This window comes from Planococcus citri, chromosome 3 (assembly GCF_950023065.1).
Source record: "Planococcus citri chromosome 3, ihPlaCitr1.1, whole genome shotgun sequence".
Classification (NCBI taxonomy): Eukaryota; Metazoa; Arthropoda; class Insecta; order Hemiptera; family Pseudococcidae; genus Planococcus; species Planococcus citri.
The window spans coordinates 13752147-13769048 of NC_088679.1; the positions used below are offsets into that span (position 1 = coordinate 13752147).

Below are 16902 nucleotides of genomic sequence, written 5' to 3' on the forward strand. Positions count from 1 at the left end.
AGTCACAAGTCGCGCGGTCCCATCAAAAATTGCAAATTGGAAGGTCTTTACCTTGCAGTGTGCAGAAATGAAGGGTCCGCGCGAGTTTGCGAATTGGAATTTGAAAATGGTGTACCGGGGGGGTTTTTTGGGACGGCGAATTCAATTCCGCAAACCGCAGCTCATGAAACCGCTTTGTTCTCCTGCAAACTGTGTTTGAATTCACCAGAAAGATGAAATTTCAAGTTTTTGACAAAAATGTGATTTTTTCAAGGACAAGAATGGTTACCAGGGGGGTTTTCAGGGTCGAGGTAGCCTTCTACCGTTTGATTGGAAGATTGTGGGGCGGTTTTGCGCATTGAAAAATACCAAAAACACAACTCACGCACATCTGTAAACTCTGTTCAAAATGCTTAGAAATCACTGTAAATTTTTGCTCGATCACTTGTATCTCTCCTCATGTATCTGAATTTCTAAAAATTCTCCATAGTCAAAATCAACGATCACGTCCATCATTTTTCGTGCATATTTTTTAATGATAAATAAGTCGAATTCAGTACAATCGCAAGGTGTCCACAAATTACCTACCAACAACTTCTTCACGCCGAGCAAGTATCATGTTTGGAAGGCATAAAAAAATGTTGTGTTCATCTTATAAAAGTTAGTAACTAGGTACTCGTAGTTAGGTTTTTGTAGGAAATTTGTGGTTTTTTAGTTGGCATTTTTAAAGATTCCTCTCCCTAGTTAAATTGGTCTTCTTCGTCCCTGAATCCAAAACCTTTATTTTCACACCAGTTTTTTTTAATGACCGTCCAACCCTTCGAGTCGAATTTCAAATTTCACAAATGCATAATTATTACTACAACGAAGACGTTATAAAATGCAACATTTAATTGATTAAAAATAAAACGAAACGAAGACGAGAAAAGTCTCGTTCGCTGAATAAAAAGCAACTTACTCTAATCGGCATTAATTATAGGACGGTATTGAGCTAAGAAAATTATATTGGTCAGAATCGAATTATATTTGTCTTACCTCTAGTCTGCTCTTTAATTCGTGATTTTTAATTGCGAATTTACATGAAAGAGGGAGTTATCTTTTAATTCCAGTCGAGTAAGCGTTTAGTAAGCATTTTTGTTGGGGGGGGGGGGGGTGGCGGATTCCCATCCATCCGTAAGTATTTACGCTGTCGTGCTGTGTTTCAAGTTAACCTAATGGATTTGGCGAAATTAACGTTATCTATTTGAGGTTTGAGGGTTTCTTCGGGGCACAAAAAGTTTTAAGAAATGCAAAGTTTTATCTCTATGTTGATGAATAGGTAATTTAGGAGATACCTATGCCAAGTTGATGACCTTTAAATATGTAGGTATTAGGTAAGTATTTGGGTTTGATGCGATCGAGATTAAGAAATTGATCGCAAGTACCTACCGCATATTTTAAAATTATCTAGGTATATCTTTGTGGGTCATCGATATGAAATCTGATTAAGAGGCCAGTTTCATGTTCAGCAGAAAAAGTGTTTCAAAAGTACTTACGAATTCCGGTGCTTCAAAGTTGTATTGGGAAATCTATTAACCAAATCTAATAAATATGAGAAAATGTAACTACATATCATAAATCTGATTCGTCAGTTAATCAAGATCTTGGTGTAGTATCACACATCCCATACATGAAATTCGACGGAATTTTCGAATTAATATGTTACAAATAAGAAGTGTCGTTTATATTTCGATATGTTTTATGCTAGTCCAAGATGTCATACACATAAATCAAGTGCATGGGGTAAATATAAAAATTTCAATTTTTTTCAAATTGGTGTTTAGGTATTTCTCAACATAGCATCCCTTTATTAAATTATTCTATGTCTTATCTATTCGTAAAATTTACACATTGAGGAAATTTGGACTGATGAAATACGTAGACATTCATCAATGGAAAAGCAACCATTTTTAAAGAATACCTGAGAATATTTTTGACAGCTCATTTCAATGAGAAAAAACGTCTCCCAGCTCTCTGTCAAATTTTACTAAGATAAATTTAGATTAGCAGTATTCAGAAAATTGGTGATGATTTTCTTACACTTGGACGAAATTTTCTAGCAATATAAAAACGAATTTAGCTCCATAGAAGAAGACGATGAAACCACGCCTCATAATGCAGAACAAACCGAATTCGCAACTGAGCCAGCTCCTGGACCTGGGCAGGTAGCTGACCAAGAATCAGGCGATGCCAATGATCAAGAGCTTGCAGGTGAACGAAATCTCAACGAACCTTCCCAAGAAGCTTTTCCTGATGCCGAAGACGTAAGTTCTGAGTATCAAATAATCTCCACTTAAATTATTAATCCGAAACAAAAATCGCTACCCTCAATAATTTTAATTTTAGGACACCCAAGATGATCTGGCAACCACAAGACGAGCATTTTCGGTAAATAATTAGCCCATTTCCATTATAAACATATAGGTACTTTTAGCAGGTAATAATATCGAGATAAAATTACCCAGCTACTCGTATAATTTCCCCTCGAATGTAAAAAAAAACGCTGACTCAGCGTAACGTGCAGCAAATCCGCGCATAGCGAGGCATCGCTATAAAAACTTGGAGCTGCGATTAATCTTAAAAGTATAAGTATATACCTCGGGTAAAATTTATTCGGTGTGTTTCATAATCAAAATTTTCCACGTATAATAAATAGTTTTGTATTTTATCGTTCTGGTTGTGCGTATGCCGATAATTCGGGTGCAGTTGTTTGCATTTCAGGTGTGATTTGTCGTGTTTCAAATTTATTGTGATAGTTGTGTGGAATTTATTATTACTATTAGTTATTAAACCAACGCTACTATATATTGGTAAGTTTCCATAAATTATTGTTTATTAACTTAACGTAGTATAGTATAGGTTAGGTGAACCTTCAGTGATAAATTTTTAACTTAGCTACCTAATTCGCAAACACCCAAAAGGTTATCAACCAGAACGAATTACAAAACTAATTTGTTTCGCGAATTATTACGAGCGACTCTCGCTTCTTGATATTTTTTCTCGACGCGAAGAGTTTCTTTCTTTTTTTCTTTTTTTTATAGCTCGACTAATGAATTACGGTACACTGTGAATTTTAATACCTACGTCTTTCTTACGATGCATTTAATTATAATAGTTTGGTTATTATAATTTGAAATTTATTACGTAAATTTTTTATTAATTCGATGGTATTTATTTTAGGGGAATTCCGATGCCGGTAGTATCGCAATTCAATGGCCATCGAGCAAAAATAATTTCACGTATAAGGTAAGGTGATTATATCGTCAGCTTTCATTCGTCGTGTCGGTCGTCTAATTAGTAATTAGAATAAAGTTGAGAAATACTGAACAAGGGAAAGCTCCAGGGTAACTTTTAATTGCTCAAAAGAAATAAGTGAAACAATTTCAAAAAAAAACTCGATTGAAAAAGAAATTTCTTCTTTGAAAAATACTCTATTATGCTTAGTTAAAATTGAATTATCTACCGAAGTCAAAAATATTTCAGGTTCAACGAACTGAATCATATCGTTTTGGAATAGAAAAAAATTGAGAAGGAATTACAAATAGTTGAATGCTTGTTTCTAATTTCAAAAAAAAAAAATCCAATCGCGCTATTCGACTTTTTGATTTTTGAACAATCTTTGCACTTTTTGAAATTAAAATCATTTTCCATCAAAGTGGCATCATTCTGAAATTGAAATTCGGGTGAAGTCTCCGCTGCAAGGAAAGTTTAACAGGGTTTTTTTCAAATTTTCTAAATTCTGACTGGACGCAGCATTTTATTGATTTTTCAAACGATAGGGTACTATTAACATTGTAAAAAATTATAAAATTACCGGTAATTTACCTCAAGATTTGCAAGTTACTAATAATTTACCGAATTATTTGATAATTTACCAAAAAAAAAATATTTTTATAAGTAATTTTACCAACCAAAAATTATCAGTAGCCAATTTAATAAGGTAGGTATCTCCAACCAAAAAAAATACCAACAATTTACCCCCACCTCAGACCCCCCTCCCGATAAAAACTGGAAAAGTAACCAAAAAAATGATAGCCAAGTAAACCACCCATCCTCCCCCAACCTCTCACAGGAAACGGTAATTTACCAGAAAAAATGATTAGTAATTAACCAACGAAAAATGACTGGTGATTGACTCAACCACTCCCCCCTCCTTCCCAATCCAAAAAACTACTGTACAACACCCAATTCAATTTGCTAGTAATTTACCAACTACAAAAAATTGCTGGGAATTTGGACAGAAAAAAAAATATTGGAAAATAATCCTCAAAAAATTTCAATTATTGATTCATTAAAAATTTCAACTGACTTACTGAAAATTACAAGTGGTTTATTAACAAATTACCAGATATTAACAAAAAACTAACGGTAATTTACCAAAACTCGGTAATTACAGGTAATTCGCCAACAATTTACCAGGAATTTAACAAAAACATGTAAATACAGGTAATTTACCTAAAATTTACTGGTTATTTACCGAAAAAATTGCCAGTAATTTACCAAAAAAATTACCAGTTGCCAGTAATTACCCAAAAAACTTACCAGCATAATTTACCTAAAAACTTACCAGTAATTTACCTAAAAACTTACCAGTAATTTACCTGAAAACTTACCAGTAATTTACCTAATAACTTACCAGTAATTTACCTGAAAACTTACCAGTAATTTACCTAATAACTTACCAGTAATTTACCTAAAAACTTACCAGTAATTAACCAAAAAACAGAAAACTTACCAGTAATTTACCAAGAAAATTACCAAAAATCGGTAATTACAGGTAATTTACCAACAATTTACCAGAAATTTAACAAAAACCTGTAAATACAGGTAATTTACCAAAAATTTACTACTTATTTACCAAAAAAATTGTCAGTAATTTACCAAAAAAAATTATCACTAATTAACCAAAAAACTTGCCAGTAATTTACCTAAAAACTTACCAGTAATTTACCTAAAAACTTACCAGTAATTTACCTGAAAACTTACCAGTAATTTACCTAATAACTTACCAGTAATTTACCTAATAACTTACCAGTAATTTACCTAAAAACTTACCAGTAATTTACCAAAAAATGACCAGTAGTTTACCAAAAAAATTACCAGTATTTAACCAAAAAACTTACCAGTAATTTATCAAAAAAAAAGTATTGGTATTTCACTAAAAAAATTACCAGTAATTTACCAAAAAATGACCAGTAGTTTACCAAAAAAAATTACTAGATAGTAATTTACCAAAAAAATCACCAGTTACTTACCAAAAAAATTACCAGTAATTTACCAAAAAAATACCAGTAATTAACCAAAAAAATACCAGTAATTTACCAAAAAAATACCAGTAATTTACCAAAAAAATTACCAGTAATTAAACAAAAAACTTACCAGTAATTTGCCTAAAAAATGACCAGTAATTTACAAAAAAAAAGGTATTGGTATTTCACCAAAAAAAAAGACCAGTAATATACCAAAAAAAGACCAGTAATATACCAAAAAATTACCAGTTACCAACAAAAAAAATTACCAGTAACTTACCAACAAATGATCAGTACTTTGCCAAGAAATTACCAGTAATCTACAAAAAAATTACGTGTTATTTACCAAATATCAATCAGTGGTAATGCAAAAAAAATTACATAGTTCTTGGTAATTTACCAAAAATTACCAGTGATGATAATAAAATAAACTAGATATAAATTTACCAAAAATCACCATTATTTTACAAACAATTACCCGTATCAAGTTTGCTAAAGATAATTGAATTTAAAAAGGATTTTTTCCAAGTTTTTGTTTCTGAGTTTTATCCAAAGTTGAAAAGCTCAACATAAATCAAAATGATATCATTTTCAACCAATCCAAAAACTTCAACAACATTTTCATTTTCAATTAATATTTTTTTTCATTTTCCACATTTCTTGACTAAAAATTACATATCAGAGTTCCTAATAGGACGGAAATAAGGTGATTCAGTTTTGAGAAATTGACGTAAAAACATTGGAAAAAGTTCACCAATTTTATTTTTAAAATACGATTATCAGTTTGAAAATGTCATGATTTTATATTTGAAAAAAATCAAGCCATTTTTAGATAAGATACCTAAGTTCATAATTTTAATTTTCAAAAAGTTCATAACAAAAACAGTTCAAAGGAGCTGAAATTTTGGATATGACGCATGTAAAATATATTCTGTCCAAAAACTGAACATATTCGTTGAATTCTGGTGAGCTAGACACCTTCAGTAATTTTCTAGGTAGGTACCTACTCTGCAAAAAAAAAAAAATAGGCCAATGAAATAAATTCTGTTCTGTGTACCTTTTGATGACTTAAATTTGGAAAATTCAAGTGAAAAAAAAATTGCTGAACTCATTCCATGTAAATGTCATACATTATTGCAGTGCCCCCCTCCTCCCCAACCTAATTCTAAAATATGAAATAACACTTGCGTATTTTTTTTAAAACATATTTTTGAAATTTTCAGGAAGAAAAAAAACTCAGCCCTGATTTAGTAGAAAAGTTTACGATGCCTTTATTGGAAAACAGATGGAAATGGGATCATAGACGAGAAGCATTAGTGAAAAATTTCTGGTTCGCGTCATTCAACGAAGTAAGCAGCCTGAAATTTACGAGAAATTTTTTTCTACCAATTTCCAACCGAGTTCCATTTTTTGTTTTAGGCTTTCGGTTTCATGTCCAGAGTAGCTTTACGTGCTGAAAAATTAAGACATCATCCTGAATGGTACAACAGCCTGAACAGATTGAAGATCACATTATGGTCGAATAAAGTGAACGGATTAACTTACAAAGATATTATAATGGCAAGATTTATCGACAAAATCGAGCAGCATTTCGAAATGAAGCCATCGACACCGTTTATTTGAGACTGTTCCTAACACGTTTGCAACAATCATCCTACTTATAAATAGTTCACCTCTGTATTTTTTGTGTTTCTGTATTTTATTTATTGTTTCAAGTATTTTATCGATCTGCAATATTTATTGTAAACAGTTTCAAATTTGTGATCATTTATAAAAATAAAATTAATCAACACACATATTCGTATGTATCTGCTTGAGTGAAAAATTTGAATTATTTACCCGAATTTAACTATACATAGTTTAAGAATACCTGAAGTTTCAATTAGAATACTTGATATTTTAAAAACTAGGTAATCCCTAATTAAAATCATTAATTTTTTTTCAGAAAGGCAAAAGAACACCATTCAGAACACTTGCAACAACCGCCTTGGTATGAAAAATGAATTTTTTTTAAAACAAATGCTTTTGTATCTAATGGCTCCATCGTACATCGATTTTTTCATAAAAATACTGATCTTTTTGCAGATACCATTGAGGAAAGAAGAAGAAGACGAATTACTACGACCATTGATAAAACTCGGATGGACTAAAGCATCCCAATCAAGCACGCTAAAAAGAGAATTCGAATTCGCAGATTTTCGTCTGGTAGGTATAAAAACATCTCACCTTTTCATTCGGATTTATCAATTTTAGATAAAATACCTATGCTGATACCTATACTTAATTCTAATATCTATCCGCTGAGAAATATTTTTTCTGACTTTTTTTCAGGCATTCAGTTTCATGACACAGGTTGCTTTAATATCGGAAAGAATCAGTCATTTTCCAGATTGGTACAATTTTGATAGCTGGGTAAAAATCACACTATGCTCGAAATCGATTAAAGGCCTAACTCGTAAAGATATTGCAATCGCCCAATTTGCCAGTCGTGTTTATGAACGAATGATGGGAAGAGATGACGAAATTTTGGAAAGGAGCCTTACTGTTTAAGTTATACGACATTTTTCTGTAATTTTTTTAGGTACCAGGTAATTTAATAAACGAAAGAATTAGACTGCAGTTTTCTTAACGTCATTTAATTTTTATATGTACAATATTTTTAGGTAGGTAGTAAAAATAATTATAATACATCAATGTGTTTTGATTTTATCACTAGAGATGTAAAGAGTATTTCCGGGTAACACAGGTGAAATTCCCCTGTCCTCGGATTTTTGAAATTTTGATGAAACATTGTTGGGTAACTTCATAAAAAATACGTAGCCCAAAAACCCCAACCCCCTTGACAACAATGACCAAACCGGGAAAAAATTATACTTCAACGAGATTTCAGTAAAAATTTTCGAATTCACCCAAAAAATATGGAGGAAACATGAGTCTATCAACGAGAGTTCTTTGAAAACTTTTCGGAACCCCCCCCCCCCCCGAGGGGAGATATTGACAAAACCAAATTTGAAACCGTCGTATCTCCGAACCAAATTTTTGTACACATAATTTTTTTCATTTAGGAATTTAAATACATGAGTGCTATAATTGGTATTTTTTTCAAACATTTTCACCAGTTGTATCATCTTCAAAAACACAATGAAACACTCAAAAAAATGTGTTTTTTGTATTTGTGTCACGGCGCCACACAAAAAAGTGATAAAGTCAGAATCAGTTGGGACCAGTGTTTGAAACAGACACTGTTTTCAATCAGTGTGTGAGTTCACACCCAGGTTAGGACCAGTGTTTGAAATTAAAACAGACACTGCTTTCAATCAGTGAGTGTTTTCAGACCCAGGTTAGAACCTATGTTGGGAATAGACACTGTTATTAATCAGTAGATGTTTTCAGACGCGGACCCCTGTTTGAAACAGACCCTGTTTGAAACCAGTGTCTGTAACAAACGCTGGTTTCAAACCGTGTCTGTTTTAAACAGTGTCTGTCACAAACACTGGTTTTAAGCACAGGATGTCACAAACACTTGGTTTGAAGCAGTGTCTGTCACCAACACTGGATTTAAACAGTGTCTGTCACAAATACTGGTTCTAAGCAGTCTAAGACGAGTCTGTCACAGTGTCACAAACACTGGTTATGAAAAGTGTCTGTTTCAAACACTGGTTTTAAGCAGTGTGTGTCACAAACACTGGTTCTAAGCAGTGTCTGTGACAAACACAGGTTTTGAGCAGTGCCTGTCACAAACACTGATTTTGAGCAGGGTCTGTGACAAACACTTGTTTTCAGCACAGAATGTTACAAACACTTGGTTAGAAGCAGTGTCCGTCACCAACACTGGATTGAAACAGTGTCTGTGACAAACACAGGTTTTGAGCAGTGCCTGTCACAAACACTGATTTTGAGCAGGGTCTGTGACAAACACTTGTTTTCAGCACAGAATGTTACAAACACTTGGTTAGAAGCAGTGTCTGTCACCAACACTGGATTTAAACAGTGTCTGTCACAAATACTGGTTCTAAGCAGTCTAAGACGAGTCTGTCACAAACACTGGTTATAAAAAGTGACTGTTTCAAACACTGGTTTTAAGCAGTGTCTGTCACAAACACTGGTTCTAAACAGTGTCTGTTACAAACACTGTATTTAAACAGTGGATGTCACAAACACTGGTTTTAAGCAGTGTCTGTCACAAATACTGGTTTTAAACAGTGTCTGTTTCAAGCACTGGTTTTAAACAGTGTCTGTCACAAACACAGGTTTTGAGCAGGGTCTGTTACAAACACTGGTTTTATGCAGTGTCTGTCACAAACACTTGTTTTCAGCACAGGATGTTACAAACACTTGGTTTGAAGCAGTGTCTGTCACCAACACTGGATTGAAACAGTGTCTGTCGCAACCACTCGTTCTAAGCAGTCTAAGACGAGTCTGTCACAAACACTGGTTATAAAAAGTGTCTGTTTCAAACACTGGTTTTAAGCAGTGTCTGTCACGAACACTGGTTTTAAGCAGTGTCTGTCACAAACACTGGTTTTAAGCAGTGTGTGTCACAAACACTGGTTCTAAGCAGTGTCTGTGACAAACACAGGTTTTGAGCAGTGCCTGTCACAAACACTGATTTTGAGCAGGGTCTGTGACAAACACTTGTTTTCAGCACAGAATGTTACAAACACTTGGTTAGAAGCAGTGTCTGTCACCAACACTGGATTGAAACAGTGTCTGTCACAAACACAGGTTTGAAGCAGTGTCTGTCACCAACACTGGATTTAAACAGTGTCTGTCACAAATACTGGTTCTAAGCAGTCTAAGACGAGTCTGTCACAAACACTGGTTATAAAAAGTGACTGTTTCAAACACTGGTTTTAAGCAGTGTCTGTCACAAACACTGGATTGAAACAGTGTCTGTCGCAACCACTCGTTCTAAGCAGTCTAAGACGAGTCTGTCACAAACACTGGTTATAAAAAGTGTCTGTCACGAACACTGGTTTTAAGCAGTGTCTGTCACAAACACTGGTTTTAAGCAGTGTGTGTCACAAACACTGGTTCTAAGCAGTGTCTGTCACAAACACTTGGTTTGAAGCAGTGTCTGTCACCAACACTGGTTTTAAACAGTGTCTGTTTCAAAGACTGGTTTTAAACAGTGTCTGTTTCAAACACTGGTTTTAAGCAGTGTCTGTCACAAACACTGATTTTAAGCACAGGATGTCACAAAAACTCACAAACACTGGATTTAAACTGTGTCTGTGCCAAACACTGCTTCTAAACAGTGGCTGTCACAAACGTGTTCTCAACACTGGTCCTAACCTGGTTCTGAAAACACCCACTAATTGAAAACAGTGTCTGTTTCAATTTTAACTATGCAAGGTTAAATCCAGAGTTTGTGACAAACACTGTTTAAAACCAGTATGTGTGACAGACATTGTTTTAAACCCAGTGTTTGAGACAGACACTGTTTAGAACCAGTGTTTGTTACAGAGACTGTTTAAAACCCGTGTTTGTGACAGAGACTGCTTCAAACCAGCGTTTGTGACAGACACTGTTCAAAACCAGTGTTTGTGACAGACACTGTTCAAAACCAGTGTTTGTGACAGACACTGTTCAAAACCAGTGTTTGTGACAGACACTGCTTCAAACCAGTGTTTGTGACAGACACTGCTTCAACCCAGTGTTTGTGACAGACACGGTTTGGAACTAAGGAACTAAATACCAGGTATGGAAATACGCCATCTTTGGATATGGAAAAAAATTTTCAAGGACTAAATTTATAAATAATACCACCAATTTACGTTATTTTTTTACTTCATATTCATTTTAATACACAAAATAAACATTTTCCCACCATTTTTTTGATTCAATTTCATTATAAGACTGAAATGAAAAAATCACATCACCGTCAAAACTACGAAATCTATAACCAAAAATGGCGTATTTCCATACCTGGTATTTAGTTCCTTATTTGGAACTAGTGTTTGTAACAGACACTGCTTAAAACCAGTTAGAACCAGTGTTTGTTACAGAGACTGTTTAAAACCCGTGTTTGTGACAGAGACTGCTTCAAACCAGCGTTTGTGACAGACACAGTTTAAAACCAGTGTTTGTGACAGACCCTGCTTAAAACCTATGTTTGTGACAGACACTGTTCAAAACCAGTGTTTGTGACAGACACTGCTTCAAACCAGTGTTTGTGACAGACACTGCTGCAAACCGGTGTTTGTGACATACACTGCTGCAAACCAGTGTTTGTGACAGACACTGCTTCAAGCCAGTGTTTGTGACAGACACTGTTTGGAACTAGCGTTTGTAACAGACACTGCTTAAAACCAGTGTTTGTGACATACTCTAAATCCAGTGTTTGTGGCAGACACTGCTTCAAACCAGTGTTTGTGACTGATTGTGCTTCAAACCAGTGTTTGTGACAGACGTTTAAAACCAGTGTTTGTGACAGACATTTAAAACCAGTGTTTGTGACAGACACTGCTCAGAACCAGTGTTTGTGACAGACACTGCTCAGAACCAGTGTTTGTGACAGACACTGTTCAAAACTAGTGTTCGGAACAGACACGGCTTCAAACCAGCCTATGAAGCAGGCACTGTTTAAAACCAGTGTTTGAAACAGACACTGTTTAAAACCAGTGTGTGTTTTCAGACCCAAGTTAGGACCAGTGTTTGAAACAGACACTGTTTTCAATCAGTGGGTGTGTTCAGACCCAAATAACTGCCGGTGGTAAAGTCAGACTCCGTTTCTAACCCGAGCCATTACCTCTTTTTTTGTAAGACACAGCCACTGAAACAGGCAATAAGTAAATCAAAGTACATACATAAAAGTATCTAATGATTCTGCAGGAAAAAATAATACACACGTCTAATAGCCTCCTTCGCTTTAACGACTCAACCGATTTATCAGGTAATGTTTCCTCATTGAGTAAAGTTGAAATTCAGCGCCAGATGATAAGAAATTAAAATTACCAAGCTAATCTTCATCATCGATGAAGTATCATCAAAATTTTTCAATTTTTCCGTACTCCTCTATGAACGTTTTTGAAAATTTAGTATTATTGATACGGTGATGTGAACTCGTACCTAATATTGACCCTAAATCTCCTATTCAAAAGACTTTTCTTCGAATTAACGATCAAATAATTATGCTCCAATTAAAAAATTATGTTCGAATTTTGCTCGTAGTGTATTTAAGCTCGTGTGTGTGTTCTCAATACCAACGCAAGGTAAGTAGTATTGTACCTATTTCAAATGTGATTCTATTCATTATGATTTACAAAATATATTACACTTTTATTTATTGCACTAAAATAAAAATTAGTCGCAGTTGGCAATAGAAATAGGCTGTGGGAAAACTTTCGGTAAGCTTTTCATAAAAAATTTGCCAAAACTGAAACGATGAGATACGTTTTCTACATTCCAATCTAGGTAATGCGTTATCAATTTAGGATTAGGAAAAAATTCTTTCTGTATTTTATAACTTTGAATAGGTATCAAATTTTACGTAAATTTAATCGTAAATTGTTTTTTTTTGGTCCATTCAATTGCACAGTATGAAATGCTGGAAGCTGATGATAAAACCAATAAAGCACTTTGTAAACACACTGCGAATAAAAAACTAAAAACAATAAAAATAATGAAAATGTGGATGAAAAAAAAGAATGTTACAACCATTCAGTGACAAATTTTATCAAAACAATTTTAAAAAACACTTCTACGTATTAAAAGACGAATAAAATCCAAATTAAAACATCAAGAAGAAAAATCTATGAAAAATTCACAATATTAAAGCAACATTATGTAAAAATAAGAAATTTCCATCATTAAACAGCAACTCTTTCGAATTCCGTCAGCGTAACTCATTTTTCACCCATTTCAGCACTTCAATAATAAATCACCACGATGCAAAAAAAAAAACTGGCAAAAATAAACAAAGAAAAAAAAAGCGGAACAAAATAACACTCGGAAAACATTTCGATTAAACAGTTAGTTCGATGAAACGTTGAAAAAATTCAAAATTCAAACTAAACAAAATTTAAAATGCAAATTTATGACATTAAATAAAAAAAGAGACGACTTGGTATACAAATCTGATTATTAAAAATACCAAAACCGGGTAGAGTAATTATGAATTCGTTGTTTTTCTCTTTTTCTACAGGGGAAAAGAAATTGGCAAAAACCACCCTTGACTTCGGCGGTAATGTATAATTTCGAATTAATCGTGCTTTTTTTCTCTCTCTTAATTCTGCGAACTTTTCATATTTATTCATTTTTTCCCCTTTTGAACCGAATTTAGGTACCTTTAACAGACGAAGACCATGAAAAGCATTTGGCTCCGTTGATACGAAAGGGTTGGATGGTCGATAGAAATATTTCTGTGGCTAAAATGAAGAAAGATTTCATTTTTAGGAGTTTTTTCGGAGTTAGTATAAAATGATGAAGATTGACTCGACACAAAATACTCCTCATTTTAATGTATTTTTTGATTCACTTTTAGGCGTTCGGGTTCATGAGCCATATTGCGATGTTCTGCGAAGAAACCAATCATTTCCCGGAATGGTTCAACGTTTATAAAGTGGTCAAAATATCGTTATCGACGAAACACATCAAAACCCTGAGTCAACGAGATATTACTTTGGCTAATTATATCGAGCAAGTCGTCGGGATCTATCAGAATATATAACGTTCTGTATTTCAGGAGAAAAATCCCAATCAATCGGTAGCACGTTCGAAGTACAGAAATACTTATACAGGGTGTAGCGAAAGTTACGAAAGCGAATTATCCTTATTCTGAATTTTCAAAACATGCATTCTGAAACATCTTGTAGCCTACTACCTATTTTGTTTTCAGAACAACAAATTATTTCAAAAACACAATAATAAAAATAAAACAAATTCATAATTATATTCAGTTCTTTAAAATTTCGTAATTATAACGGTAATTTAAACGTATTATTCACATTAAAACATACTTACACAATATTTAATTTTGTTTAACAATTTTTACATTGATCAAGTTGAGCAAACCATGGTCACTTTTTCTTAAAAAATGACGATATGCTTTTCGTTCCAGTAGCAGCTTTTGCCAACTGAGCTTTTTTGACGTTTTTCCTAGGATTCTGAAATTCAAGAGGAATTTGGAGTCAATACGATTCAAGAATCATCAGTAATACGAATAAATTGTTATCGAAAAAAAAGTGAACCAGTCGAATAATTTTCATCATCGATGATTCGATCAAATAACTCACTTTTTCTGGCTTAACATCTTCGTTAAAATACTTCGAAGTGGTCTCTTTCTCAGCACACTGTTTCTTGAGTTTTTTAATCTCCTCCGGATCCAAATCAGTATTCTTTCTCTTCTTCGAATTCACTTCTAAAGGCGGTAGACCCAAATGCTGCAGTAATTTTTCGCTTACTTCAGATTTCAAATAATCCGAAACGATACCGTGAGCATATCTGACATAATTCTCTACGAATAAAAAGTTGACAATTACTGTACTGAACAGGATGTATGTATTCGTTATAAAAACTAGCTAAAAATTCTCACCATGTGATTCTTTTTTATTCATACTTATTACATAAGTGTTCGATGCAGCTGAAGCGGTCCCAACGTGGATTCCTTTTCGTTCCAAGACGTCGGAAACTTTGTTCACTTTTTTCTCTAACCATTGCATTGTTTTTTCTTCGTTATATTTCCATACTGTTAAATCTCCACATTCTGTGCGAACAAATTCGAGTAAATATTTCGACATCTATGCAACTTTCTATAGTGAAATTTGAAACATACTTTTTTGATCAGCGATCATCGATAATTGTTCTTCAGCGATGATAGATTCTAGTTTTATAGCGTCTGAGAAATCATCGTCGTTGATTATTTGATCGAAAGTTGAACTCATTTTAGCCTGGAACACGAAAACCTTTAATTCCGGTGTTCTTTCAAAGTAATAATACGTATAATGGTAACCACTTCATCTTACCTCGAAAACATACGGAAGTATTAAGAATAAAGGATCGATATTAGACGACAGGTATATTTTTCCATCAGATTCTATCGTATTTCCTATAAACCAAGATCTAAAGTACAGAAATTAAAAGATCACAGACTTGAAACACGATTTATATTACAATTTTTCCGGAATATTAGTTACCTGTAAGGTGGAGAGAACTTTAGTATCTCTTGGACACTGTTATCGTTCGGGTTCAGAATGTATAAAGATTTTCTTCTTTCACGAGGATGTGATAAGGTCAATATTTCCAGATTTTTTAGCTTATTATCTCCTGATTCGTGGTTTAAATTTGTCAATTCTGAAACAGGGAAGTGATAGTGAAATGTTTTTATGTGGTTGGATGAGTTGAGTATTTTTTACCTTTCATAACGAGTAACATCAGATCCGAATCGGGACATCGAGCTTTCACCTCTGTACTTCCGGTTTTCTTCTTCATCGCGATAGAATAAGCTCGAAGTTTTGAATTTTGAAAGAATTTTGAGTTCACAAAATCACAAAAAAGTAAAAAGTTTCAAAAAGGAAGAAAAAAAGAAAAATACCGCCGAATTGAAATTTGTTGACTTTGAACGTTCGATTTCAGGCAGCTCGCGTTTACAAATTATTACGTTATTTACCTGAAAATTACGAATTTTACCAACATTTTTGGAAAAAGAAAATGAAATTCAAAAAAAATTTGAATTTTTGATTTTTTGACCAGAAAAATCAAAAGTGTAAGTGTATAGTCCTCCCTTTTCTTCAGTCTTCTTCTGAGTATCTCAGTTCTCTTTCTCTCCTTGCAGAAATCAGGGTTAAATAAAATCAAATCAAAAATCAAATCGTTTGATTTCAATATTGAATTTTGAGGTAAAAGGTGAGGAGGTTGGTTACAAAGTTAGACAAACGCCACTTCAACAAAAATCGAGTTAGATATTGATTCTTATGGGATTTTTAACGCTCTTTTCATTGCCGAGGTCTGTTATTTTCAATATAGTACGTAAAAGGGTAAAAAACGTGCTCAAAGTTTTGCCTTATTTTCAAACACAGACATGATTGTGCAAATTGTCTTAGTTTCAAAAACAGACATATCCAGTATATGTCTGTTTTTGAAACTAAGATAATGTTCACATGTCTGTGTTTGAAACTGAGGCGCAACTTTGATCGCGTTTTTTGACCTTTTAAGTTTTCCCTCAAAAACTGAATTTGTACAAAATGGTTCCAGATTTGTTTGAAATATAGGTACTTATTTATTTACTTGTACAATTAATCAATGCTCCACATTTCATGGTTCTTTGGAATATTTTATAATTTAAAATTTTCACACTTTTAAAAATGGTAGGTAGGTACCCACTGAATAGCTATTCAACTAGGGCGACAGAGAAAACCCTTTTTAAAACACTGCTATAGAGTTTTAAACACGTAAAGCGGAACTGAATGCAATGCATATTTCAAGAAAATACAAAAATGAATAGGTATTTAAAAGAAAACAGAAAAGTAAGAAAACGTAAAAAAACATTTTTAGCAGTGTTTTTTTTAAAAAAAAAAAAAAGAACATGCTTTTTTAAATTGTTCAATATCAATTGCCAATTGACAATTTGACATAGTTTGTTACTATTTTAGACGCCTTTAAAACAGTTTTTCTGTTCAAAATGACGTTCCCTCCA

At 33.5% G+C, this 16902-nt stretch overlaps 3 protein-coding genes across 4 annotated transcripts; 2 read left to right on the plus strand and 1 right to left on the minus strand.

The window, feature by feature from the left end:
• Positions 1 to 1512: 1512 nt before the first annotated feature.
• LOC135839209 (uncharacterized) lies at positions 1513 to 7886 on the plus strand. Of its 2 annotated transcripts, none has more exons than XM_065355128.1 (6): positions 1513 to 1761; positions 2079 to 2282; positions 2365 to 2406; positions 7213 to 7257; positions 7353 to 7472; positions 7599 to 7886. In XM_065355128.1, the coding sequence occupies exons 1-6, from the start codon at positions 1678 to 1680 to the stop codon at positions 7815 to 7817; spliced, it is 714 nt and encodes a 237-aa protein (XP_065211200.1). In that variant the 5' UTR covers positions 1513 to 1677; the 3' UTR covers positions 7818 to 7886. The 2 variants fall into 2 exon arrangements, with proteins under 2 accessions (XP_065211200.1, XP_065211199.1); XM_065355127.1 differs by lacking the exons at positions 7213 to 7257; positions 7353 to 7472; positions 7599 to 7886 and adding exons at positions 3199 to 3264; positions 6491 to 6616; positions 6687 to 7065 and having other exon boundaries at positions 1515 to 1761.
• A 4348-nt stretch (positions 7887 to 12234) lies between these two features.
• LOC135839210 (probable pterin-4-alpha-carbinolamine dehydratase) lies at positions 12235 to 14235 on the plus strand. The gene is made up of 4 exons (XM_065355129.1): positions 12235 to 12481; positions 13414 to 13452; positions 13552 to 13677; positions 13753 to 14235. Exons 1-4 carry the CDS (start codon positions 12401 to 12403, stop codon positions 13936 to 13938), a joined length of 432 nt encoding a protein of 143 aa, XP_065211201.1. The 5' UTR covers positions 12235 to 12400; the 3' UTR covers positions 13939 to 14235.
• LOC135839208 (ribonuclease H2 subunit B) lies at positions 14136 to 15792 on the minus strand. Its single transcript, XM_065355126.1, has 7 exons — positions 15623 to 15792; positions 15404 to 15560; positions 15233 to 15329; positions 15043 to 15157; positions 14803 to 14973; positions 14504 to 14724; positions 14136 to 14374 (listed from the first exon to the last, which is right to left on the minus strand). Exons 1-7 carry the CDS (start codon positions 15696 to 15698, stop codon positions 14288 to 14290), a joined length of 924 nt encoding a protein of 307 aa, XP_065211198.1. The 5' UTR covers positions 15699 to 15792; the 3' UTR covers positions 14136 to 14287.
• Positions 15793 to 16902: the final 1110 nt, after the last annotated feature.

What these genes read in the sequence shown, in the direction of transcription:
- LOC135839208 (XM_065355126.1), bottom strand. Translation starts at nt 15,698, where the DNA reads ATGAAGAAGAAAACCGGAAGTACAGAGGTGAAAGCTCGATGTCCCGAT. An exon ending in AAGTTCTCTCCACCTTACAG is followed by an intron (nt 15,330 to 15,403) that starts GTAACTAATATT and finishes TCTGTACTTTAG; the next exon opens with ATCTTGGTTTATAGGAAATA. An exon ending in GATGATCGCTGATCAAAAAA is followed by an intron (nt 14,974 to 15,042) that starts GTATGTTTCAAA and finishes TTGTTCGCACAG; the next exon opens with AATGTGGAGATTTAACAGTA.
- LOC135839210 (XM_065355129.1), top strand. Translation starts at nt 12,401, where the DNA reads ATGCTCCAATTAAAAAATTATGTTCGAATTTTGCTCGTAGTGTATTTA. An exon ending in GTTCTCAATACCAACGCAAG is followed by an intron (nt 12,482 to 13,413) that starts GTAAGTAGTATT and finishes CTTTTTCTACAG; the next exon opens with GGGAAAAGAAATTGGCAAAA. An exon ending in AACCACCCTTGACTTCGGCG is followed by an intron (nt 13,453 to 13,551) that starts GTAATGTATAAT and finishes AACCGAATTTAG; the next exon opens with GTACCTTTAACAGACGAAGA.
- LOC135839209 (XM_065355127.1), top strand. Translation starts at nt 1,678, where the DNA reads ATGTTACAAATAAGAAGTGTCGTTTATATTTCGATATGTTTTATGCTA. An exon ending in CTTTTCCTGATGCCGAAGAC is followed by an intron (nt 2,283 to 2,364) that starts GTAAGTTCTGAG and finishes TTTTAATTTTAG; the next exon opens with GACACCCAAGATGATCTGGC. An exon ending in CCACAAGACGAGCATTTTCG is followed by an intron (nt 2,407 to 3,198) that starts GTAAATAATTAG and finishes TATTTATTTTAG; the next exon opens with GGGAATTCCGATGCCGGTAG.